Source organism: Oncorhynchus gorbuscha, linkage group LG23 (genome assembly GCF_021184085.1).
Source record: "Oncorhynchus gorbuscha isolate QuinsamMale2020 ecotype Even-year linkage group LG23, OgorEven_v1.0, whole genome shotgun sequence".
Lineage (NCBI taxonomy): Eukaryota > Metazoa > Chordata > Actinopteri > Salmoniformes > Salmonidae > Oncorhynchus > Oncorhynchus gorbuscha.
In genome coordinates, this window is record NC_060195.1 from 37,364,545 (window position 1) to 37,392,259 (window position 27,715).

Consider the following 27,715-nt stretch of genomic DNA (forward strand, 5'->3'; position numbering starts at 1 on the left):
CCTCCCTCCTTCCAAACATAAGAACAACCATTTTGAACATAACATAAACCGGACAGCTTAAAAGGAAATTAAATCACTTTCAAAGTCAAAGTGAATGACCACCTGGGGCCAGAAACAGTCCCAAATACTGTACAGTAGTACTCACTCAACACATTGTAGCGTGAGGGGAGACAGTCAAGGCTTCCCCTTTCACAGCAAACTAACAAGCCTGCTGGCGTTCCTGTCTAAAGAAATGCGTCTCTCCGTCTCTGTCTGAAGGCAAGCGTTATGTACATGTGTCTGTCTGTGCTGGATGAGGACACACAGAGAGACTAGCGGCTTTGTTGACATCTTCGTGCCAGTGTCAGACTCGCCGTGTGTGTGTGTGTGTGTGTGTGTGTGTGTGTGTGTGTGTGTGTGTGTGTGTGTGTGTGTGTGTGTGTGTGTGTGTGTGTGTGTGTGTGTGTGTGTGTGTGTGTGTGTGTGTGCGTGCGTGTGTGTGCGTGCGTGCGTGCGTGCGTGCGTGCGTGCGTGCGTGCGTGCGTGCGTGAGTGCGTGCGTGCGTGCGTAACAGTGCAGAAAATATTGTCTCCTCTCCTTATCAAATGAAATACAGATAGAAAATAAAAAACAAAATACCCTTATTCGGCATGCGAGGCCCGACACCGTCTGGTTGCAACAACCAACGAGTTGTGAATGAATTAAACTCAGGCTGAACTAGATAAAAGTTGAACGAGTTGTAAAGGAGGGATTTGAATCAAAGCAGGGTGGAGGAGAATCAATACAGAGGAAGAAGGAGAGTCCTATCCTGAGTGGTTCCTGTCCTTTTGACCTTCTGTGGGTGACAGAGGAAGAAGGAGAGTCCTATCCTGAGTGGTTCCTGTCCTTTTGACCTTCTGTGGGTGACAGAGGGGGAGGAGGAGAGGATAGAGGGATGGACTGATGTGGGGATGACGGTATGAGGGGTGGGGTCACTTTGTTTCATAGACGATGTTATAGTTCATTCAATTTACAAAATGACATATTGATGTCTTTACCCTGTAAACAGTCTATGGACAAGGTATGACAGCAATCCATGATTTGGTTTCATTCCAATGGCACTGTTTCTAAAGGCTAATGTTTTAGCATTTGTAGCACAAATTCTAATATCGGTACCATGACTTGAATGGGATTTGTGCTACAAATGCTAAATTAATAGCATTTAGAAACAGTGGCAATTGAAACTAAACCAAATAATGGATTGCTGTCATACCTTGTCCACAGACTGTTTACAAGGTAAGGAAACCAATGTGTCATTTTGTAATTTGGATGAACTATCCCTTTAAGAGGGAGGATGAGGGGCGTTGGTTGGTGTTGTGGGGGCGGGTGTGCTGTGTGCGTACAGTATGTGAGTGTGTCAAAATGACACAGTTCTGTTTCAAGGTGTTGGTAAGTAGCTGTTTCCCTCAAGGTGTTTTTTCCCCATGAGGGTGTTGGGGGGGCGTCAGGGTCATGTTTCAGGTCAAAGGTCGTAGGTCAGTTCTGCTCCAGGTCATCTGCCGTGGGTGTGTTGTAGCTCTGAAAGAGGGGCTGCATGAACAGCCCCAACGTCCCGGTGATGCACACAAACACAAATATCCACAGGAACAGCCGGTCTATCACCATGGCAACGTACTTCCAGTCCTCGATGACCTGTGGCAGGAAACAAAAAGAGCGGTCCACCATTTCAGATTTGGAAGACAACAGAAGCACAACAATATTGTGTCAAAACTATTGAAAGGGCTCCGAGTGAATAGACATACAAACTGTCAGAGATACGACGTGATGTACTATATCCGCTGTAAATGTCACCTCAGCTCATATCATCTCAAGGCTATTGCTCCTCACACACACACACACACACACACACACACACACACACACACACACACACACACACACACACACACACACACACACACACACACACACACACACACACACACACACACACACACACACACTCACCCCCTCATCGTTATCCTCGATCTTCATCTTCTCGGCGACGTAGCGCACCCCGTCCACTGCCTCCTCCACATCTGCGTGACACTTCACCGTCATCCTCTTCCTGAACTCTGTATTCTCTGACAGGTCACTGATCTTCCAGCCGTACCGCTTGGCCGACTCCTCATTCACGTAGAAGGAGTCAGCGCTACCCATCCCAGACCCCCCTGCCACCCCCATCCCCCCCGCGGCCACCGCCACCGCCCCGTCTCTCAGCTTCAGGTCGGAGTAGGAACGCCGCTGGTGCTTCTGGCGGAACCTCTCCCGGATGTTGGAGCTGCCCGGCCGACGCATGAACAGGAAGGAGGGGAGGCGGTGCAGGAAGAGGCGTTTAACCCAGCGGGGCATGGTGTGTGTGGAGGGCGTGCGGTGGTGCACGTTAAGCACACACACACTGGTGACGATGGAGAAGGTGACCAGCACCATGGCAAACATCAGATACTTCCCTATGAGAGGGACAGCCAGGGACGTAGGCGGGACGATCTTGGAGATCAGCAGCAGGAACACAGTGAGGGCCAGGAGGACCGAGATACAGAGAGTCATCTTCTCTCCACAGTCAGACGGCAGGTAGAACACCAGGATGGCCAGAGAGGTGATCAGCACACAGGGGATGATGAGGTTGATGGTGTAGAACAGTGGCTTGCGCTTGATGATGAAGTCATAGGTAATGTCCAGGTAGGTGATGTCAGAGGGGTCTTCGTTCTTGCGTCCCGGCAGAGACACGATGTCCCACTCGCCGCTGGGCTTGAAGTCGTCGCGGCTGGCGAAGTCGCTGAGCAGGATCAGGTCGATCTCCGTGTGGTCGTAGGTCCAGGACCGGAACTTGAGCGTGCAGTTCTGCTGGTCGAAGGGGAAGTCGCGGACCTCGATCTTGCAGGCCGACTTGTAGATGGCGGGGGGCAGCCAGTACACCTCTCCATTGTTGGAGACCAACGCGTTGGAGTAGAATGACACCTCGTAGTTCCCATCCGCACTGAGGTGAAGACAAGACAGAAAGGAGTCAGAAGCAGCACACATTAGAAGGATACTTTTTGTTTTTTAAATACACTTAACTTGCACTTGACCCCCCCACCTCCCCTCCTAGCTCTGACTCTACTGACAGCTACGTTATTGAGGGAAAATGTACTTTCTATGCGGTTGTCCCACCTAGCTATCTTAAGATGAACGCACCAACCGTAAGTCGCTCTGGGATACGAGCGTCTGCTAAATGACTAAACTGTCAATGTGAAATGAGACCTGGTAGTTCCTATCAGCGTTTACAAGACAGCAGAGCACGGGGGGAGAGAGAGAGGAGAGGAGTCAGAGACACCGCACAGATACATGCGTAGCAGTCGTCCGTTCAACACACACGATGAAACATACGTGAACAGCACCCACTATAACACAGACCACTCAGAAAGACAAAGGAACAGAACGTTGAGAGACAACGGGTGGGAGGGGGGATGCCAGCGTTAGATTAAGACACACACAGGAAGAGAGATGTTAAGTGGTGTTGTCGACTGGGCATTTGGGTTGTTGTGCTTGGGGACAAGGGACAGAGGCGGGGACAGGGGGGGGGGGGGGGGGCAATGCGTCAGACACATCTCCTGTCACAGGACAGGCCAGAATCTGCGGAGGTTTCGATTTTAGATTCTCACCAGGCTGCAGGTGTTGCATTATACATTAAAGTGTTGTCAATTATAGAGCAGGTCAGGAGGAATCCAGCCATCACACTGCTCTGCTCCTAACAACACACACACAAACACACACACACACAAACCCGATACTCCTCTATGGTTTCTGCGTGTTCTAAATATGCAGCTGCGTAAAAGTCTCTATATAGCTCTTTATACAAACAACTATAGCTCTATACCAAAACAACTATAGCTCTATAAACACACAACTATAGCTGTATACACAAACAACTATTGCGCTATACCCAAAAAACTATAGCTCTATAAACACACAACTATAGCTGTATACACAAACAACTATAGCTCTATACCCAAACAACTATAGCTCTATACCAAAACAACTATAGCTCTATAAACACACAACTATAGCTCTATACACAAACAACTATAGCTCTATACACAAACAACTATAGCTCTATACACAAACAACTATAGCTCTATAAACACACAACTATAGCTATATACCCAAACAACTATAGCTCTATACACAAACAACGATAGCTCTATAAACACACAACGATAGCTCTATACCCAAACAACTATAGCTCTATACACAAACAACTATAGCTCTATACCAAAACAACTATAGCTCTATACACAAACAACTATAGCTCTATACCAAAACAACTACAGCTCTCTACTCAAACAACTATAGCTCTATACACAAACAACTATAGCTCTATACCCAAACAACTGTAGCTCTATACCAAAACAACTACAGCTCTCTACTCAAACAACTATAGCTCTATACCAAAACAACTATAGCTCTCTACACAAACAACTATAGCTCTATACACAAACAACTATAGCTCTATAAACACACAACTATAGCTCTATAAACACACAACTATAGCTCTATACCCAAACAACTATAGCTCTATACACAAACAACTATAGCTCTATACACAAACAACTATAGCTCTATACACAAACAACTATAGCTCTATACACAAACAACTATAGCTCTATACCCAAACAACTGTAGCTCTATACCCAAACAACTGTAGCGCTACACCCAAACAACTATCTCTACACCCAAATAACTATAGCTCTACAACCAAACAACTGTAGCTCTATACCGAAATAACAATAGCTCTATACCCAAACCACCTGACTTGGCCCGTGATCACACTCATCACACAGGCATTTCATAATCCAAATCTCCTCTGTACAGACTTCACAGTGCACATCTGTCCCCTCTCTCTAAGCCCTCATATCTGTCTCCTGTTCCCGCCCTTCAAACTGTTATAGTAAGCACATCTTTACTTTAGCTGCTGCTATTACCACCTCCACCTTTCTCATGATGGGACTATAAGCCCACACTTCAATCAAGGTGTTACCAAGCTTTTCCTTTCACTCATTGTCCTTATGCCAAGTGACAAATAGGAGGAGATTATTCAGGGACGACATCACTTCAATGATTGCTAGATAGATAGTTTGTGCCTATGTATTTATATGTAGGCTACGTGTGCCTTTTTTCAAATGGATGTAGTTCTGTCCTTGAGCTGTCCTTGTCTATTAACGTTCTGTATTTGTCACACCCTGATCTGTTTCACCTGTCTTTGTGCTTGTCTCCACCCCCCTCCAGGTGTCGCCCATCTTCCCCATTATCCCCTGTGTATTTATACCTGTGTTCTCTGTTTGTCTGATGCCAGTTCATTATGTTTTGTGAAACCTACCAGCGTTAGGTCCCCTGCTCCGGTCTGTTCTTGCTCCTGTTTTCTAGTCCTTCCCGGTTTTGACCGTCCTGCCTGCCCTGACCCTGACCCTGCCTGCTGTTCTATACCTTGCCCCGCCTCACTGGATTATTGACCCCTGCCTGCCCTGACCCTGAACCTGCCTGCCGTTCTATACCTTGCCCCGCCTCACTGGATTATTGACCCCTGCCTGCCCTGACCCTGAGACTGCATGCCATTCTGGAACTTTTGCACACTCTCTGGATTACTGACCTCTGCCTGCCTTTGACCTGTCTTTTGCCTGTCCCTGTACTAGAAATAAATGTTTGTTTCTTCGACACTGTCTGCATTTGGGTCATACTTGAAACCTGATAGTACAAACTGGCCCTGACGGACCCCAGCACACTCGGACCAGCCCCGCAATGCCCTCTCCTCCCAAGGAGCCACCATTGGAAGGCACGGGGAGCTGCTTCGTGGTCTCATGGAAGGGTTCCAGACCTTGGCCAAATGATATGACTGAGCGTTTAACACATGGAGCAATTCCGTGGGTTGTCGGTTGTGATCTCCCAGCCTACCCCAGTTTCCCGAGAATCCCGCTTACCTCCTCCGGTACGCTACGCTGGGGATTACAGAACCTGCCAGGATTTTCTCTCCCAGTGCTCCCTCATTTTTGAGCTGCAGCCCTCTTCGTTCCCCTCGGACCACTTGAGGATATCGTACATCATAACGCTGATGTCCGGGAGGGCACTCGCATGGGCCATGGCAGTATGGGAGCAACAATCCACCATCTGCCTCAGTCTGGAGGAGTTTGTGGAGGAGGTTCGGAAGGAAAAACTCTTGAATGAGTAGGTGTGTCCAAACTTTTGACTTGTACTGTATATGTACCGCTACCATTCAGAAGGCGAGGTCAGTATAGGTGCATCGAAGCTGGGACCGAGAGACTGAAAAACAGCTTCTATTTCAAGGCCATCAGACTGCTAAACAGGTGTGAAAGGGCAGTGTGGAGTGCAATAGAGATTGAATCATCTATGGATCTGCTGGTGTGGTATGTAAATTGGAGTGGGTCTAGGGTTTCTAGACCCACTGTTCTCTCCTCTCTGCACAGACCATACAAACGCTCCTCACCGCGTGGCCGCGGCCACCCTACTCTGGTGGTCCCAGCGCGCACGACCCACGTGGAGTTCCAGGTCTCCGGTAGCCTCTGGAACTGCCAATCTGCGGTCAACAAGGCAGAGTTCATCTCAGCCTATGCCTCCCTCCAGTCCCTCGACTTCTTGGCACTGACGGAAACATGGATCACCACAGACAACACTGCTACTCCTACTGCTCTCTCTTCGTCTGCCCACGTGTTCTCGCACACCCCGAGAGCGTCTGGTCAGCGGGGTGGTGGCACCGGGATCCTCATCTCTCCCAAGTGGTCATTCTCTCTTTCTCCCCTTACCCATCTGTCTATCGCCTCCTTTGAATTCCATGCTGTCACAGTTACTAGCCCTTTCAAGCTTAACATCCTTATCATTTATCGCCCTCCAGGTTCCCTCGGAGAGTTCATCAATGAGCTTGATGCCTTGATAAGCTCCTTTCCTGAGGACGGCTCACCTCTCACAGTTCTGGGCGACTTTAACCTCCCCACGTCTACCTTTGACTCTTTCCTCTTTCTGACCTATAATAATATAATAATAATATATGCTATTTAGCCTTTTATCTCATGTGTGCATACATTCTATGTATGGGTGGTCCTCGAACCCACTCCCTGGCTTTGCTCTACCAACTGAGCTCACCTCACCCTCTCACCTTCCCCCTACTCACAAGGCAGGCAATACGCTCGACCTCATCTTTACTAGATGCTGTTCTTCCACTAACCTCATTGCAACTCCCCTCCAAGTCTCCGACCACTGCCTTGTATCCTTTTCCCTCTCGCTCTCATCCAACACCTCCCACACTGCCCCTACTCGGATGGTATCGCGCCGTCCCAACCTTCGCTCTCTCTCCCCCGCTACTCTCTCCTCTTCCATCCTATCATCTCTTCCCTCCGCTCAAACCTTCTCCCACCTATCTCCTGATTCTGCCTCCTCAACCCTCCTCTCCTCCCTCTCTGCATCCCTTGACTCTCTATGTCCCCTATCCTCCAGGCCGGCTCGGTCCTCCCCTCCCGCTCCGTGGCTCGATGACTCATTGCGAGCTCACAGAACAGGGCTCCGGGCAGCCGAGCGGAAATGGAGGAAAACTCGCCTCCCTGCGGACCTGGCATCCTTTCACTCCCTCCTCTCTACATTTTCCTCCTCTGTCTCTGCTGCTAAAGCCACTTTCTACCACGCTAAATTCCAAGCATCTGCCTCTAACCCTAGGAAGCTCTTTGCCACCTTCTCCTCCCTCCTGAATCCTCCGCCCCCTCCCCCTCCTCCCTCTCTGCAGATGACTTCGTCAACCATTTTGAAAAGAAGGTCGACGACATCCGATCCTCGTTTGCTAAGTCAAACGACACCGCTGGTTCTGCTCACACTGCCCTACCCTGTGCTCTGACCTCTTTCTCCCCTCTCTCTCCAGATGAAATCTCACGTCTTGTGACGGCCGGCCGCCCAACAACCTGCCCGCTTGACCCTATCCCCTCCTCTCTTCTCCAGACCATTTCCGGAGACCTTCTCCCTTACCTCACCTCGCTCATCAACTCATCCCTGACCGCTGGCTACGTCCCTTCCGTCTTCAAGAGAGCGAGAGTTGCACCCCTTCTGAAAAAACCTACACTCGATCCCTCCGATGTCAACAATTACAGACCAGTATCCCTTCTTTCTTTTCTCTCCAAAACTCTTGAACGTGCCGTCCTTGGCCAGCTCTCCCGCTATCTCTCTCTGAATGACCTTCTTGATCCAAATCAGTCAGGTTTCAAGACTAGTCATTCAAATGAGACTGCTCTCCTCTGAATCACGGAGGCGCTCCGCACTGCTAAAGCTAACTCTCTCTCCTCTGCTCTCATCCTTCTAGATCTATCGGCTGCCTTCAATACTGTGAACCATCAGATCCTCCTCTCCACCCTCTCCGAGTTGGGCATCTCCAGCGCGGCCCACGCTTGGATTACGTCCTACCTGACAGGTCGCTCCTACCAGGTGGCGTGGCGAGAATCTGTCTCCTCACCACGCGCTCTCACCACTGGTGTCCCCCAGGGCTCTGTTCTTGGCCCTCTCCTATTCTCGCTATACACCAAGTCACTTGGCTCTGTCATAACCTCACATGGTCTCTCTTATCATTGCTATGCAGACGACACACAATTAATCTTCTCCTTTCCCCCTTCTGATGACCAGGTGGCGAATCGCATCTCTGCATGTCTGGCAGACATATCAGTGTGGATGACGGATCACCACCTCAAGCTGAACCTTGGCAAGACGGAGCTGCTCTTCCTCCCGGGGAAGGACTGCCCGTTCCATGATCTCGCCATCACGGTTGACAACTCCATTGTGTCCTCCTCCCAGAGCGCCAAGAACCTTGGCGTGATCCTGGACAACACCCTGTCGTTCTCAACCAACATCAAGGCGGTGGCCCGTTCCTGTAGGTTCATGCTCTACAACATCCGCAGAGTACGACCCTGCCTCACACAGGAAGCGGCGCAGGTCCTAATCCAGGCACTTGTCATCTCCCGTCTGGATTACTGCAACTCGCTGTTGGCTGGGCTCCCTGCCTGTGCCATTAAACCCCTTCAACTCATCCAGAACGCCGCAGCCCGTCTGGTGTTCAACCTTCCCAAGTTCTCTCACGTCACCCCGCTCCTCCGTTCTCTCCACTGGCTTCCAGTTGAAGCTCGCATCCGCTACAAGACCATGGTGCTTGCCTACGGAGCTGTGAGGGGAACGGCACCTCAGTACCTCCAGGCTCTGATCAGGCCCTACACCCAAACAAGGGCACTGCGTTCATCCACCTCTGGCCTGCTCGCCTCCCTACCACTGAGGAAGTACAGCTCCCGCTCAGCCCAGTCAAAACTGTTCGCTGCCCTGGCCCCCCAATGGTGGAACAAACTCCCTCACGACGCCAGGACAGCGGAGTCAATCACCACCTTCCGGAGACACCTGAAACCCCACCTCTTTAAGGAATACCTAGGATAGGATAAGTAATCCCTCTCACCCCACCCCCCCTAAGTTTTAGATGCACTATTGTTAAGTGACTGTCCCACTGGATGTCATAAGGTGAATGCACCAATTTGTAAGTCGCTCTGGATAAGAGCGTCTGCTAAATGACTTAAATGTAAATGTAAATGTAAATGTGTTTGATTTTCCATTGTCCTGCTCACAAGCTGCTCCAGCTATGTCAAGACTCCAATAGTGTGGCAGACTACGCAGTGGATTTCCGCATGTTGGCAGCGGAGAGTGCTTGGAACCCGGAAGCACTATTCTACATGTTCCTACGCGGAGTATCGGTGGAAGTAAAGGACGGAGCTTGCAGCCAGAGAACTCCCAAAGGATCTCGACTCGCTCATCACCTTTACCATTCGGATTGATGGGCGACTATGGGAACGAAGGAAAGAGAGGAGATTCGATTTCAATCGCTAGTCCAACGATTCCACCTCACCTTCGAGGTATACCGGAAGTCTCCAACGGCTCCGTTGCTGAGATTACCCGAGGCTGTCTCCAGCTGAATGGCTATAAAAGTTTCACACTAAGAGCTGACTGTACTGAGCGACTACTGGTCATTTCGTCTCCACCTGTCCACTAAAAGACCAGGCTCACCGGTAGGAGCGAGTACTCTGGTGGGCCATACGGAGAACTTTTCCTCTCCCCTTACTCGCATCCCTTTTCATGCCATGTTGCTGTGTTGGAACCAGTAGAAATCTCTTCAGGTACTCATCGACTCTGGGGCCGATGAGAGCTTTATGAATGCTACCCTGGCTTCCGAGCTGGATATCTCCACTCAGCCCGTCTCAATTCCCATGGACATTAGAGCACTGGACGGGCGCTCTATAGGCCGGGTCACCCATAATACCACCCCCATCAACCTACGTGTGTCAGGGAATCACAGCGAGACGATCCAGTTCCTGCTCATTAATTCTCCTCAGGTTCCTGTGGAATTGGGATTCTCCTGGCTCCAGCGATAAAATCCCCTCATTGACTGGTCTGCCGGTGCCATCATGGGCTGGAGCCCGTTCTGCCAACGCCCATTGCCTGAAGTCAACTGTACTCTCTGTCTGGTCCGGAGACCAAGGCTATGGAGACCTACTTTGAGGACGCCCAAATTGCTGGGTTCATCCATCCTTCTGCCTCCCCCGCTGGCGAAGGGTTCTTCTTTGTGGAGAAGAAGGACAAAACCCTGCGCCTGTGCATCAACTACCGAGGTCTCAACGACATCACAGTGAAGAACCGCTACCCGCTACCTCTCATCTCCTCACCCTCGAGCCACACCAGGGGGCCACCGTGTTTTCTAAGCTGGACCTACGGAATGCCTACCACCTGGTGCGGATACGGGAAGGGGACGAGTGGAAGACTGCCTTCAACACGGCCAGCGTCCACAACGAGTATCTGGTTATGCCATTTGGCCTTACCCACGCCCCTGCTGTGTTCCAGGCTCGGGTTAATGATGTTCTCCATGACATGTTGAACCGGTTTATCTTCATCTACCTCGATGACATCCTCGTCTTCTCCTGCTCCACCCAAGATCACGTGCTCCATGTCCGACAGGTTATCCAATGCCTCCTGGAGAACCAGCTTTTTGTAAAAGCAGAGAAGTGCGAATTCCATTGCTCCACCATCCCCTTTCTGGGTCACATCATCGCTGCAGGGAGTGTACAGATGGATCCCGGGAAGATGAGAGCGGTGGGGGATTGGCCCCAGCCTACGTCCAGAGTGCAGCTGCAATGTTTCCTGGGCTTCTCCAACTTTTATTGCCGCCTTAACTGGGGCTACAGCACCCTGGCTTCCCCCCCTGTCTGCACTCACCTCTCCCAAAGTTCCATTCACATGGTCCCCAGCTGCTGACCGGGCATTTCGGGATCTCAAACACCGCTTCACCACTGCACCCATCTTGGTTTTTTCCTGACCCGTCCCACCAGTTCGTTGTGGAGGCCGATGCTTCGGATGTCGGAGTGGCGGCTGTCCAGTCCCAGCGGTCTGCTCTGGCCCTCAAGTTACATCTCTGCGCCTTCTTCTCCCCCGGCCTCAACACTACGGAGAGGAACTACAATGTGAGGAATCGTGAGCTTCTCACGGTGAAGATGGCGTTGGAGGAGTGTGGGCACTGGCTGGAGAGGGTGGAACATCCTTTCATTATGTGGACCAACCACAAGAACCTGGAATATCGCACCGCCACGCGCCTCAATTCCAGGCAAGCTAGGTGGGCCCTACAGTTCACCCGGTTCAACTTATCCCTCTCATAATGGCTGGGATCCAAGCATGGCAAGCTGGATGCGCTTTCACGCCGCTATAGTCCCACGGCTACTACCCCGGAACCTGAGACCATCCTTCCCACCTCGTGCCTGGTGACGGCACTCAGCTGGGGAATAGGGAAGTAGGTTCGTGAGGCACAGCTTTCCCAGCAGAACCGCAGGGAGGGCCCAGATAACCGGATGTTCGTTCCTGATGCGGTCCGCTCCTCAGCTCCTTGCCTGCCACCCATGCTCCCGTTGGACCCTGGCTTTTGTGCGACAACGCTTTTGGTGGCCACCCATGATTCCTGATGTCTCTGCATTTGTTGCCGCTTGCACGGTCTGTGCACAGAACAAGACTCTTCTGCAAGCTCCGGCTGGTCTCCTCCAACATCTGCCTGTCCCTCACCGTCCCTAGTGCCACATCTCTCTGGACTTTGTCACGTGTCTCCCCCCGTCTGATGGCAACACCACCATCCTTACCGTAGTGGATCGGTTTTCCAAAGCCGCCCACTTCATCCCTCTCCCCAAGCTACCCTCTGTCAAAGAGACGGCCCAGCTCATGGTGCAGCATGTCGTCTGGATCCATGGACTACCAGTGGACATGGTCTCTGACCGGGGTCCTCAGTTCTCATCCCAGTTCTGGTAGGCGTTCTGCACACTCATTAGGTCATCGGCCCGCCTGTCCTCCGGGTTCCACCCCCAGTCCAACGGCCAGTCGGAGTGAGCCAACCAGGAGCTAGAAACTACTCTGCTCTACCTGGTCTCCGCCAACCCCACCACCTGGAGCCAGCAGCTTGTGTGGGTCGAATACGCCCGCAACACCGTTTCGACTCTCCTCAAGGCCACCTCCAGGTATCGATGACAAGCAGACCGCCATCCAACTTCCGTGTGTCCAGAGTGAAACCCATGTCTCACAGCACTTTGTCTCCTGTTTCTAGGTCATACCCGAAACCTGATAGTATTATGTCATGTTTCATGTTTTGTGTGGACCCCAGGAAGAGTAGCTCCTGCTTTCCCAACAGCTAATGGGGATCCTAATAAAATACCAAAAAACAACACTTGTATTGAGCAATAGTTTGAGATGACTATAATATATAGTTTGAGATGACGATAAACACACCCATAGTGTCTGAACTATGGATATGGATCATATTCACATAGCACACAGCTCACTCACTTGTTGTAGAGGACGATGTCAGGCAGCCAGATGTGTTGAGACGGGAGGCGAACCTTCTTAATGCCCTCATACTCTTCTGGGTCCCACACCAACCTGTAGTCATTCCATACCTGAGTCAGCCAGCAGTTGGTGGTCATGATCTGTTCTCTTTCATTCTGTAACAAACACATAGATATGGAGAGAAAAGCATGAGAGAGAATGAGAGTGTGTGTGTGTGTGTGTGTGTGTGTGTGTGTGTGTGTGTGTGTGTGTGTGTGTGCGTGCGTGCGTGCGTGCGTGCGTGCGTGCGTGCGTGCGTGCGTGCGCGTGCGTGCGTGCGTGCGTGTGTGTGCGTGTGTGCGTGCTCACCACATTAATGAGCTGGGCTAGGGACACCTGTATATGGATGGTGACCTGTTGGCTCTTGTTGACAGCAGGTCTGATCAGTTTGTTGTAGCGCTCTGGAGACAGCAGGTGGGTCACCAGTCGCTCCTCTATCTCCGCACCCAAGGCAGCTACACATACACACACCGAGAGGGAGAGAGAGAAAAAACGATGTAACAACTGGCAGATAAGGCGTGCAAAAATAAAAAATAAACCTTTATTCAGACAACATGCCATGTTGTAGGGCAACACCCACATTTGATGCTCAGTGATTCAAGTGTCCCAGTCTGTGTCTGCCGGGTGAGCTTTCCAAGTGGACTCTAAGCCAAATACATAGAGAGCAGCACCCCAAAACACCATTGACAGTATATATTCCTACTGGCCTAATGTCATCATCACTGGTTTGTGTACAACTCATCAGATCAACATTATAGTACATCATCATATTGAACTAATGACCCCTCTATAAATACATACTGAAGACTTATTACCGTTTCATTTTGCCCTATAAAACAAACCCTGCTAGTTCATATTCATACTCATGGTACATATTTACATTTAGTGGACAAAACACTAGGAACACCTGCTCTTTCTATGACATAGACTGACCAGGTGAATCCATGTGAAAGCTATGATCCCTTATTGATGTCACCTGTTAAATCCACTTCAATCAGTGTAGATGAAGGGGAGGAGCATTTTTAAGCCTTGAGACAATTGAGACATGGACTGTGTATATTGAACTTTAAATACTCTTATATATTTCACTCTACAACTACCCTTCTACTTGATATTTGTACTACACTGAACTAAAATATAAACGCAACATGTAAAGTGTTGGTCCCATGTTTCTTGAGCTGAAATAAAATATTCCAGAAATGTTCCATTCGCACAAAAAGCTTGTTTCTCTCAAATGTTGCCCACAAATTTGTTTACTTCCCTGTTAGTGAGCATTTCTCCTTTACCAAGATAATCATCCACAGGACAGGTGTGGCATATCAAGAAGCTGATTAAACAGCATGATCATTACACAGGTGCACCTTGTGCTTGGGACAATAAAAGGCCACTCTAAAATGTGCAGTTTTGTCACACAACACAATACCAAACATGTCTCAAGTTTTGAAGGAGCATGCAATTAGAATGCTGACTGCAGGAATATCCAGCAGAGCTGTTGCCAGAGAATTGAATGTAACTTCTCTACCAAGAGCCGTCGCCAACGTAATTTTAGAGAATTTGGCAGTACGTCCAACCGACCTCACAACCGCAGACCATATGTAACCATGCCAGCCCAGGACCTCCACATCCGGCTTCTTCACCTGCGTGATCATCTGAGACCAGCCACCAGGACAGATTATGAAACTGAGGAGTATTTCAGTGTGTAATAAAGCCCTTTTGTACGGCCTCCCGGGTGGTGCAGTTGTCTACGGCACTGCATCGCAGTGCTAGCTGTGCCACCAGAGATTCTGGGTTCAAGCCCAGGCTCTGTCGCAGCTTTCGCGACCGGGAGGCCCATGGGGCGGCGCACAATTGGCCCAGCGGTGTCCGGGTTAGGGAAGGTTTGGCTGGCAGGGATATCCTTGTCTCATTGTGCACTAGCGACTCCTGTGGCGGACCGGGCGCAGTGCACACTGACACGGTCGCCAGGTGTACAGTGTTTCCTCAAATCAAATCAAATCAAATTTTATTTGTCACATACACATGGTTAGCAGATGTTAATGCGAGTGTAGCGAAATGCTTGTGCTTCTAGTTCCGACAATGCAGTGATAACCAACAAGTAATCTAACTAACAATTCCAAAACTACTGTCTTATACACAGTGTAAGAGGATAAGGAACATGTACATAAGGATATATGAATGAGTGATGGTACAGAGCAGCATACAGTAGATGGTATCGAGTACAGTATATACATATGAGATGAGTGTGTAGACAAAGTAAACAAAGTGGCATAGTTAAAGTGGCTAGTGATACATGTGTTACATAAGGATGCAGTCGATGATGTAGAGTACAGTATATACATATGCATATGAGATGAATAATGTAGGGTATACTTACATTATATAAGGTAGCATTGTTTAAAGTGGCTAGTGATATATTTACATCATTTCCCATCAATTCCCATTATTAAAATGGCTGGAGTTGGGTCAGTGTCAATGGCAGTGTGTTGGCAGCAGCCACTCAGTGTTAGTGGTGGCTGTTTAACAGTCTGATGGCCTTGAGATAGAAGCTGTTTTTCAGTCTCTCGGTCCCAGCTTTGATGCACCTGTACTGACCTCGCCTTCTGGATGATAGCGGGGTGAACAGGCAGTGGTTCGGGTGGTTGATGTCCTTGATGATCTTTATGGCCTTCCTGTAACAACGGGTGGTGTAGGTGTCCTCGAGGGCAGGTAGTTTGCCCCCGGTGATGCGTTGTGCAGTCCTCACTACCCTCTGGAGAGCCTTACGGTTGAGGGCGGAGCAGTTGCCGTACCAGGCGGTGATACAGCCCGCCAGGATGCTCTCGATTGTGCATCTGTAGAAGTTTGTGAGTGCTTTTGGTGACAAGCCGAATTTCTTCAGCCTCCTGAGGTTGAATAGGCGCTGCTGCACCTTCTTCACGACGCTGTCAGTGTGAGTGGACCAATTCAGTTTGTCTGTGATGTGTATGCCGAGGAACTTAAAACTAGCTACCCTCTCCACTACTGTTCCATCGATGTGGATAGGGGGGTGTTCCCTCTGCTGTTTCCTGAAGTCCACAATCATCTCCTTAGTTTTGTTGACGTTGAGTGTGAGGTTATTTTCCTGACACCACCCTCCGAGGGCCCTCACCTCCTCCCTGTAGGCCGTCTCGTCGTTGTTGGTAATCAAGCCTACCACAGTTGTGTCGTCCGCAAACTTGATGATTGAGTTGGAGGCGTGCGTGGCCACGCAGTCGTGGGTGAACAGGGAGTACAGGAGAGGGCTCAGAACGCACCCTTGTGGGGCCCCCTTGTTGAGGATCAGCGGGGAGGAGATGTTGTTGCCTACCCTCACCACCTGGGGGCGGCCCGTCAGGAAGTCCAGTACCCAGTTGCACAGGGCGGGGTCGAGACCCAGGGTCACGAGCTTGATGACGAGCTTGGAGGGTACTATGGTGTTGAATGCCGAGCTGTAGTCGATGAACAGCATTCTCACATAGGTATTCCTCTTGTCCAGGTGGGTTAGGGCAGTGTGCAGTGTGGTTGAGATTGCATCGTCTGTGGACCTATTTGGGCGGTAAGCAAATTGGAGTGGGTCTAGGGTGTCAGGTAGGGTGGAGGTGATATGGTCCTTGACTAGTCTCTCAAAGCACTTCATGATGACGGAAGTGAGTGCTACGGGGCGGTAGTCGTTTAGCTCAGTTACCTTAGCTTTCTTGGGAACAGGAACAATGGTGGCCCTCTTGAAGCATGTGGGAACAGCAGACTGGTATAGGGATTGATTGAATATGTCCGTAAACACACCAGCCAGCTGGTCTGCGCATGCTCTGAGGGCGCGGCTGGGGATGCCGTCTGGGCCTGCAGCCTTGCGAGGGTTAACACGTTTAAATGTCTTACTCACCTCGGCTGCAGTGAAGGAGAGACCGCATATTTCCGTTGCAGGCCGTGTCAGTGGCACTGTATTGTCCTCAAAGCGGGCAAAAAAGTTATTTAGTCTGCCTGGGAGCAAGACATCCTGGTCCGTGACTGGGCTGGATTTCATCTTGTAGTCCGTGATTGTCTGTAGACCCTGCCACATGCCTCTTATGTCTGAGCCATTGAATTGAGATTCCACTTTGTCTCTGTACTGACGCTTAGCTTGTTTAATAGCCTTACGGAGGGAATAGCTGCACTGTTTGTATTCAGTCATGTTGCCAGACACCTTGCCCTGATTAAAAGCAGTGGTTCGCGCTTTCAGTTTCACGCGAATGCTGCCATCAATCCACGGTTTCTGGTTAGGGAATGTTTTTATCGTTGCTATGGGAACGACATCTTCGACGCACGTTCTAATGAACTCGCACACCGAATCAGCGTATTCGTCAATATTCCCATCTGACGCAATACGAAACATGTCCCAGTCCACGTGATGGAAGCAGTCTTGGAGTGTAGAGTCAGCTTGGTCGGACCAGCGTTGGACAGACCTCAGCGTGGGAGCCTCTTGTTTTAATTTCTGCCTGTAGGCAGGGATCAGCAATATGGAGTCGTGGTCAGCTTTTCCGAAAGGGGGGCGGGGCAGGGCCTTATATGCGTCGCGGAAGTTAGAGTAACAATGATCCAAGGTTTTACCACCCCTGGTTGCGCAATCGATATGCTGATAAAATTTAGGGAGTCTTGTTTTCAGATTGGCTTTGTTAAAATCCCCAGCTACAATGAATGCAGCCTCCGGATAAATGTTTTCCAGTTTGCAAAGAGTTAAATAAAGTTCGTTCAGAGCCATCGATGTGTCTGCTTGGGGGGGATATATACGGCTGTGATTATAATCGAAGAGAATTCTCTTGGAAGATAATGCGGTCTACATTTGATTGTGAGGAATTCTAAATCAGGTGAAAAGAAGGATTTGAGTTCCTGTATGTTTCCTTCATCACACCATGTCCCGTTAGTCATGAGGCATACGCCCCGCCACTCTTCTTACCAGAGAGATGTTTGTTTCTGTCGGCGCGATGCGTGGAGAAACCCGTTGGCTGCACCGCCCTGGATAGCGTTTTCCCAGTGAGCCATGTCTCCGTAAAGCAAAGAACGTTGCAGTCTCTGATGTCCCTCTGGAATGCCACCCTTGCTCGGATTTCATCAACCTTGTTGTCGAGAGACTGGACATTGGCAAGAAGAATACTGGGAAGTGGTGCGCGATGTGCCCTTTTTCGGAGTCTGACCAGAACACCGCCGCGTTTCCCTCTTTTTCGGAGTCGTTTCCTTGGGTCGCTGCATGCGATCCATTCCGTTGTCCTGTTTGTAAGGCAGAACACAGGATCCGCGTCGCGGAAAACATATTCTTGGTCGTACTGATGGTGAGTTGACGCTGATCTTATATTCAGTAGTTCTTCTCGACTGTATGTAATGAAACCTAAGATGACCTGGGGTACTAATGTAAGAAATAACACGTAAAAAAACAAAAAACTGCATAGTTTCCTAGGAACGCGAAGCGAGGCGGCCATCTCTGTCGGCCCTGGAACTACAGTATCTTCATGCGGAGGACACATTGGAGCCATGCGTCCTCCGACACATTGGTGCGGCTGGCTTCTGGGTTGGATGGGCATTGTGTCAAGAAGTAGTGTGGCTTGGTTGGGTTGTGTTTCGGAGGACGCATGGCTCTTCACCTTCACCTCTCCTGAGTTCGTACGGGAATTGCAGCGATGAGACAAGACCGGAACTACTACCACGAAATTAGGTGAAAAAAATACAAAATAAAGCCCTTTTGTGAGGAAAAAACAAATTTTGATTGGCTGGGCCTGGCTCCCCAGTGGGTGGGCCTATGCCCTCCCAGGCCCGTCCATGGCTGAACCCCTGCCCAGTCATGTGAAATCCATAGATTAGGGCCTAATGAATGTATTTCAATGACCTGATTTCCTTATATGAACTGTAACTCGTTGAAATAGTAAAATTGCTGAAATAGTTGCATGTTGCGTTTATATTTTTGTTCATATCACCAAGTCCATATTTATAATGCCCTGGTATCATCCTCACTGTGCATATCTTTACATAACACAGCCTAACAGAATATGTATAAACCTTCCACAGAGGACTGTCATTTAGCAGTGAGCCAGTGAGCCACAACATTAGACGATGCAGTCCACAGCTGACTCACAGGGTTTCATGGGCTTCTGAACTAACTGCCTCTTGATTAGCATAATTGGATGCTTGATTAGTGGACACACACACAAACGCACCCTCGTACACAAAAACACACAAACACACATCAGACACGCACACATATACACACGCAGTGCTGAGTGAAGTGAGATTTCAATCTTGCACAGAGCGAAGATCCTTCTAATTTGGACTGCAGGGTCGTGGGATGTTCTCACCGCCTGTTGCCGCTGCAATGAGTATGCAATTTGCAACATCCCCCAGAGATGTGTGTGTACATTATATAGTCTCTGATCTGACAAACAGTTGTGACGTGACTGTGTCTTTACTGACGGTCCGATACACCCACCTACACACACACCCACCTACACACACACACACACACACACACACACACACACCGTCTAAACCCCCACAGTCCAGTGGCTGCAGTATGATGGGGAGTTGAGGTTATGGTTTTCTCCAGTTGGTTCACGTCAGCTCACTGTGTTCCACTCACCCGTTCCCCTCCATTAGGATATTCTCACCCCTGTAATGCACTTCAAATGATGGCACCGTTTACATGTTTGTGATTTACAGTAGCAGACGCTCTTATCCAGAGTGACTTGCAGTTAGTGCATTCTTAAGGTAGCTAGTTGAAACAATCACAACACAGTACTAGTGAGCAATAGTGAGGTTTAAAAAAAGACAAGTGTCGGGGCGGAAGAGAGGTGGTGACATGATGCTGATACACACAGGAGGCATCTGAGAGGTGGTGACATGATGCTGATACACACAGGAGGCATCTGAGAGGTGGTGACATGATGCTGATACACACAGGAGGCATCTGAGAGGTGGTGACATGATGCTGATACACACAGGAGGCATCTGAGAGGTGGTGACATGATGCTGATACACACAGGAGGCATCTGAGAGGTGGTGACATGATGCTGATACACACAGGAGGCATCTGAGAGGTGGTGACATGATGCTGATACACACAGGAGGCATCTGAGAGGTGGTGACATGATGCTGATACACACAGGAGGCATCTGAGAGGTGGTGACATGATGCTGATACACACAGGAGGCATCTGAGAGGTGGTGACATGATGCTGATACACACAGGAGGCATCTGAGAGGTGGTGACATGATGCTGATACACACAGGAGGCATCTGAGAGGTGGTGACATGATGCTGATACACACAGGAGGCATCTGAGAGGTGGTGACATAATGCTGATACACACAGGAGGTATCCTGAGAGAGAGGTGTGGTACTGTTGATGAACAATCAGCCAGGATTAGACAAAACAGACAGAGACAGAGAGAGAGAGAGAGAGAGAGAGAGAGAGAGAGAGAGAGAGACAGAGACAGAGACAGAGAGAGAGAGAGAGAGAGAGAGAGAGAGAGAGAGAGAGAGAGAGAGAGAGAGAGAGAGAGAGAGAGAGAGAGAGAGAGAGAGAGAGAGAGAGAGAGAGAGAGAGAGAGAGAGAGAGAGAGAGAGAGAGCGTTGAGGGGAATAGAGCTCAGTACAACATAGAGTTGAGATTTGGAGAAACAGAGACATGGAAACAATGAGCAGATTAGGATAGTCATTTGATTGGATTATGTTGCCTTCGTTTACAGTCTCTTTCCAGGAACACCATTTGATTCGTAAGATTCAGTGAATCAGGATGAAAACCTGTTAACCTTTTCTCCGTTCAGCGAATTGAGCGGTGGGCAGTAACATCCATACTGCAGACCTCCAGGCAGTGAAGTAGGTTGTCAGGGACCTCAGATGACCTACTGATGAACACCTCCTCACTGAGACCAGCAAACTGGCACCCTATGTCCTACACTCTTTTGGCTGTCCCCATTAGGAGAACCCTTTTTTGTTCCAGTTAGAACTTTTTTTGGGGGGTTCCATGTAGAACCCCTTGTGGGAAGGAAACCAAAAGGGTAATACCTATGGGGCTCTATAGGTTGAGATGCAGCCCAGACACATAAAATACTTCAGACTCTTACACACACACACAGGTCTTTACTTTAAACCTAAACAGGACACACAGGTCTTTACTTTAAACCTAAACAGGACACACAGGTCTTTACTTTAAACCTAAACAGGACACACAGGTCTTTACTTTAAACCTAAACAGGACACACAGGTCTTTATTTTAAACCAAAACAGGACACACAGGTCTTTACTTTAAACCTAAACAGGACACACAGGTCTTTACTTTAAACCTAAACAGGACACACAGGTCTTTACTTTAAACCTAAACAGGACACACAGGTCTTTACTTTAAACCTAAACAGGACACACAGGTCTTTACTTTAAACCTAAACATGACACACAGGTCTTGACTTTAAACCTAAACAGGGCACACAGGTCTTTACTTTAAACCTAAACAGGACACACAGGTCTTTACTTTAAACCTAAACAGGACACACAGGTCTTTACTTTAAACCTAAACAGGACACACAGGTCTTTACTTTAAACCTAAACAGGACACACAGGTCTTTATTTTAAACCTAAACAGGACACACAGGTCTTTACTTTAAACCTAAACAGGACACACAGGTCTTTACTTTAAACCTAAACAGGACACACAGGTCTTTACTTTAAACCTAAACAGGACACACAGGTCTTTACTTTAAACCTAAACAGGACACACAGGTCTTTACTTTAAACCTAAACAGGACACACAGGTCTTTACTTTAAACCTAAACAGGACACACAGGTCTTTACTTTAAACCTAAACAGGACACACAGGTCTTTATTTTAAACCTAAACAGGACACACAGGTCTTTACTTTAAACCTAAACAGGACACACAGGTCTTTACTTTAAACCTAAACAGGACACACAGGTCTTTACTTTAAACCTAAACAGGACACACAGGTCTTTACTTTAAACCTAAACAGGACACACAGGTCTTTACTTTAAACCTAAACAGGACACACAGGTCTTTACTTTAAACCTAAACATGACACACAGGTCTTTACTTTAAACCTAAACAGGGCACACAGGTCTTTACTTTAAACCTAAACAGGACACACAGGTATTTACTTTAAACCTAAACAGGACACACAGGTCTTTACTTTAAACCTAAACAGGACACACAGCTCTCTACACCTAAACAGGACACACAGGTCTTTACTTTAAACCTAAACAGGACACACAGGTCTTTATTTTAAACCTAAACAGGACACACAGCTCTCTACATCTAAACAGGACACACAGGTCTTTACTTTAAACCTAAACAGGACACACAGGTCTTTACTTTAAACCTAAACAGGACACACAGGTCTTTACTTTAAACCTAAACAGGACACACAGGTCTTTACTTTAAACCTAAACAGGACACACAGGTCTTTATTTTAAACCTAAACAGGACACACAGCTCTTTCTAAACAGGACACACAGGTCTTTAAAACCTAAACAGGACACACAGGTCTTTACTTTAAACCTAAACAGGACACACAGGTCTTTACTTTAAACCTAAACAGGACACACAGGTCTTTACTTTAAACCTAAACAGGACACACAGGTCTTTACTTTAAACCTAAACAGGACACACAGGTCTTTACTTTAAACCTAAACAGGACACACAGGTCTTTACTTTAAACCTAAACAGGACACACAGGTCTTTACTTTAAACCTAAACAGGACACACAGGTCTTTACTTTAAACCTAAACAGGACACACAGGTCTTTACTTTAAACCTAAACAGGACACACAGGTATTTACTTTAAACCTAAACAGGACACACAGCTCTCTACACCTAAACAGGACACACAGGTCTTTACTTTAAACCTAAACAGGACACACAGGTCTTTACTTTAAACCTAAACAGGACACACAGGTCTTTACTTTAAACCTAAACAGGACACACAGGTCTTTACTTTAAACCTAAACATGACACACAGCTCTCTACACCTAAACAGGACACACAGGTCTTTACTTTAAACCTAAACAGGACACACAGGTCTTTATTTTAAACCTAAACAGGACACACAGCTCTCTACATCTAAACAGGACACACAGGTCTTTACTTTAAACCTAAACAGGACACACAGGTCTTTATTTTAAACCTAAACAGGACACACAGCTCTCTACATCTAAACAGGACACACAGGTCTTTACTTTAAACCTAAACAGGGCACACAGGTCTTTACTTTAAACCTAAACAGGACACACAGGTCTTTACTTTAAACCTAAACAGGACACACAGGTCTTTACTTTAAACCTAAATAGGACACACAGGTATTTACTTTAAACCTAAACAGGACACACAGCTCTCTACATCTAAACATGACACACAGGTCTTTACTTTAAACCTAAACAGGACACACAGCTCTCTACATCTAAACAGGACACACAGGTCTTTACTTTAAACCTAAACAAGACACACAGGTCTTTACTTTAAACCTAAACAGGACACACAGGTCTTTACATTAAACCTAAACAGGACACACAGGTCTTTACATTAAACCTAAACAGGACACACAGGTCTTTACATTAAACCTAAACAGGACACACAGGTCTTTACATTAAACCTAAACAGGACACACAGGTCTTTACATTAAACCTAAACAGGACACACAGGTCTTTACATTAAACCTAAACAGGACACACAGCTCTCTACATCTAAACATGACACACAGGTCTTTACTTTAAACCTAAACAGGACACACAGGTCTTTACATTAAACCTAAACAGGACACACAGGTCTTTACTTTAAACCTAAACAGGACACACAGGTCTTTACTTTAAACCTAAACAGGACACACAGGTCTTTACTTTAAACCTAAACAGGACACACAGGTCTTTACTTTAAACCTAAACAGGACACACAGGTCTTTACTTTAAACCTAAACAGGACACACAGGTCTTTACTTTAAACCTAAACAGGACACACAGGTCTTTACTTTAAACCTAAACAGGACACACAGGTCTTTACTTTAAACCTAAACAGGACACACAGGTCTTTACTTTAAACCTAAACAGGACACACAGGTATTTACTTTAAACCTAAACAGGACACACAGCTCTCTACACCTAAACAGGACACACAGGTCTTTACTTTAAACCTAAACAGGACACACAGGTCTTTACTTTAAACCTAAACAGGACACACAGGTCTTTACTTTAAACCTAAACAGGACACACAGGTCTTTACTTTAAACCTAAACATGACACACGGCTCTCTACATCTAAACAGGACACACAGGTCTTTACTTTAAACCTAAACAGGGCACACAGGTCTTTACTTTAAACCTAAACAGGACACACAGGTCTTTACTTTAAACCTAAACAGGACACACAGGTCTTTACTTTAAACCTAAATAGGACACACAGGTATTTACTTTAAACCTAAACAGGACACACAGCTCTCTACATCTAAACATGACACACAGGTCTTTACTTTAAACCTAAACAGGACACACAGCTCTCTACATCTAAACAGGACACACAGGTCTTTACTTTAAACCTAAACAAGACACACAGGTCTTTACTTTAAACCTAAACAGGACACACAGGTCTTTACATTAAACCTAAACAGGACACACAGGTCTTTACATTAAACCTAAACAGGACACACAGGTCTTTACATTAAACCTAAACAGGACACACAGGTCTTTACATTAAACCTAAACAGGACACACAGGTCTTTACATTAAACCTAAACAGGACACACAGCTCTCTAAACATGACATTCTTTAAAACCTAAACAGGACACACAGGTCTTTACATTAAACCTAAACAGGACACACAGGTCTTTACTTTAAACCTAAACAGGACACACAGGTCTTTACTTTAAACCTAAACAGGACACACAGGTCTTTACTTTAAACCTAAACAGGACACACAGGTCTTTACTTTAAACCTAAACAGGACACACAGGTCTTTACATTAAACCTAAACAGGACACACAGGTCTTTACATTAAACCTAAACAGGACACACAGGTCTTTACATTAAACCTAAACAGGACACACAGCTCTCTACATCTAAACATGACACACAGGTCTTTACTTTAAACCTAAACAGGACACACAGGTCTTTACATTAAACCTAAACAGGACACACAGGTCTTTACTTTAAACCTAAACAGGACACACAGGTCTTTACTTTAAACCTAAACAGGACACACAGGTCTTTACTTTAAACCTAAACAGGACACACAGGTCTTTACTTTAAACCTAAACAGGACACACAGGTCTCTACACCTAAACAGGACACACAGCTCTCTACATCTAAACAGGACACACAGCTGTCTACATCTAAACAGGACACACAGGTCTTTACTTTAAACCTAAACAGGACACACAGCTCTCTACACCTAAACAGGACACACAGCTCTCTACATCTAAACAGGACACACAGATCTCTACATCTAAACAGGACACACAGCTCTCTACATCTAAACAGGACACACAGCTGTCTACATCTAAACAGGACACACAGCTGTCTACATCTAAACAGGACACACAGATGTCTACATCTAAACAGGACACACAGCTCTCTAACCCCAATGACTTCAATGACTTCCGGCGCCGACTGAGATGGCCGCCTCGCTTCGTGTTCCTAGGAAACTATGCAGTTTTTTGTTTTTTTACGTGTTATTTCTTACATTAGTACCCCAGGTCATCTTAGGTTTCATTACATACAGTCGAGAAGAACTACTGAATATAAGATCAGCGTCAACTCACCATCAGTACGACCAAGAATATGTTTTCCGCGACGCGGATCCTGTGTTCTGCCTTACAAACAGGACAACGGAATGGATCGCATGCAGCGACCCAAGGAAACGACTCCGAAAAAGAGGGAAACGCAGCGGTGTTCTGGTCAGACTCCGGAGACGGGCACATCGCGCACCACTTCCCAGCATTCTTCTTGCCAATGTCCAGTCTCTCGACAACAAGGTTGATGAAATCCGAGCAAGGGTGGCATTCCAGAGGGACATCAGAGACTGCAACGTTCTCTGCTTTACGGAAACATGGCTTACTGGGAAGACGCTATCCAGGGCGGTGCAGCCAACGGGTTTTTCCACGCATCGCGCGGACAGAAACATACATCTCTCTGGTAAGAAGAGTGGCGGGGGTGTATGCCTCATGACTAACGAGACAGGGTGTGATGAAGTAAACATACAGGAACTCAAATCCTTCTGTTCACCTGATTTAGAATTCCTCACAATCAAATGTAGACTGCATTATCTTCCAAGAGAATTCTCTTTCGATTATAATCACAGCCGTATATATATCCCCCCCCCCCCCCCAGCAGACACATCGATGGCTCTGAACAAACTTTATTTAACTCTTTGCAAACTGGAAACCATTTATCCGAAGGCTGCATTCATTGTAGCTGGGGATTTTAACAAAGCTAATCTGAAAACAAGACTCCCTAAATTTTATCAGCATATCGATTGCGCAACCAGGGGTGGTAACACCTTGGATCATTGTTACTCTAACTTCCGCGACGCATATAAGGCCCTGCCCCGCCCCCCTTTCGGAAAAGCTGACCACGACTCCATTTTGCTGATCCCTGCCTACAGGCAGAAATTAAAACAAGAGGCTCCCACGCTGAGGTCTGTCCAACGCTGGTCAGAACAAGCTGACTCTACACTCCAAGACTGCTTCCATCACGTGGACTGGGACATGTTTCGTATTGCGTCAGATGGAAATATTGACGAATACGCTGATTCGGTGTGCGAGTTCATTAGAACGTGCGTCGAAGATGTCGTTCCCATAGCAACGATAAAAACATTCCCAACCCAAAAACCGTGGATTGATGGCAGCATTCGCATGAAACTGAAAGCGCGAACCACTGCTTTTAATCAGGGCAAGGTGTCTGGTAACATGTCCGAATATAAACAATGCAGCTATTCCCTCCGCAAGGCTATTAAACAAGCTAAGCGTCAGTACAGAGACAAAGTGGAATCTCAATTCAATGGCTCAGACACAAGAGGCATGTGGCAGGGTCTACAGTCAATCACGGACTACAAGAAGGAACCCAGCCCAGTCACGGACCAGGATGTCTTGCTCCCAGGCAGACTAAATAACTTTTTTGCCCGCTTTGAGGACAATACAGTGCCCCTGACACGGCCTGCAACGAAAACATGCGGTCTCTCCTTCACTGCAGCCGAGGTAAGTAAGACATTTAAACGTGTTAACCCTCGCAAGGCTGCAGGCCCAGACGGCATCCCCAGCCGCGCCCTCAGAGCATGCGCAGACCAGCTGGCCGGTGTGTTTACGGACATATTCAATCAATCCCTATACCAGTCTGCTGTTCCCACATGCTTCAAGAGGGCCACCATTGTTCCTGTTCCCAAGAAAGCTAAGGTAACTGAGCTAAACGACTACCGCCCCGTAGCACTCACTTCCATCATCATGAAGTGCTTTGAGAGACTAGTCAAGGACCATATCACCTCCATCCTACCTGACACCCTAGACCCACTCCAATTTGCTTACCGCCCAAATAGGTCCACAGACGATGCAATCTCAACCACACTGCACACTGCCCTAACCCACCTGGACAAAAGGAATACCTATGTGAGAATGCTGTTCATCGACTACAGCTCGGCATTCAACACCATAGTACCCTCCAAGCTCGTCATCAAGCTCGAGACCCTGGGCCTCGACCCCGCCCTGTGCAACTGGGTACTGGACTTCCTGACGGGCCGCCCCCAGGTGGTGAGGGTAGGCAACAACATCTCCTCCCCGCTGATCCTCAATACGGGGGCCCCA

General features: G+C 47.8%; 1 protein-coding gene across 1 annotated transcript in view; it reads right to left on the bottom strand.

Moving 5' to 3' along the window:
- Window positions 1-1,136: 1,136 nt before the first annotated feature.
- Window positions 1,137-27,715, bottom strand: part of LOC124011190 (neuronal acetylcholine receptor subunit beta-2-like) — a 33,304-nt gene continuing 6,725 nt past the window's right edge. The window contains exons 2-5 of the mRNA XM_046324301.1: window positions 13,219-13,364; window positions 12,871-13,025; window positions 1,966-2,974; window positions 1,137-1,650 (exon numbers count right to left, since the gene is read on the bottom strand). Coding sequence (XP_046180257.1) covers window positions 1,495-1,650; window positions 1,966-2,974; window positions 12,871-13,025; window positions 13,219-13,364 — 1,466 coding nt within the window. The 3' untranslated portion in view covers window positions 1,137-1,494. The remainder of the gene's footprint in view (window positions 1,651-1,965; window positions 2,975-12,870; window positions 13,026-13,218; window positions 13,365-27,715) is intronic.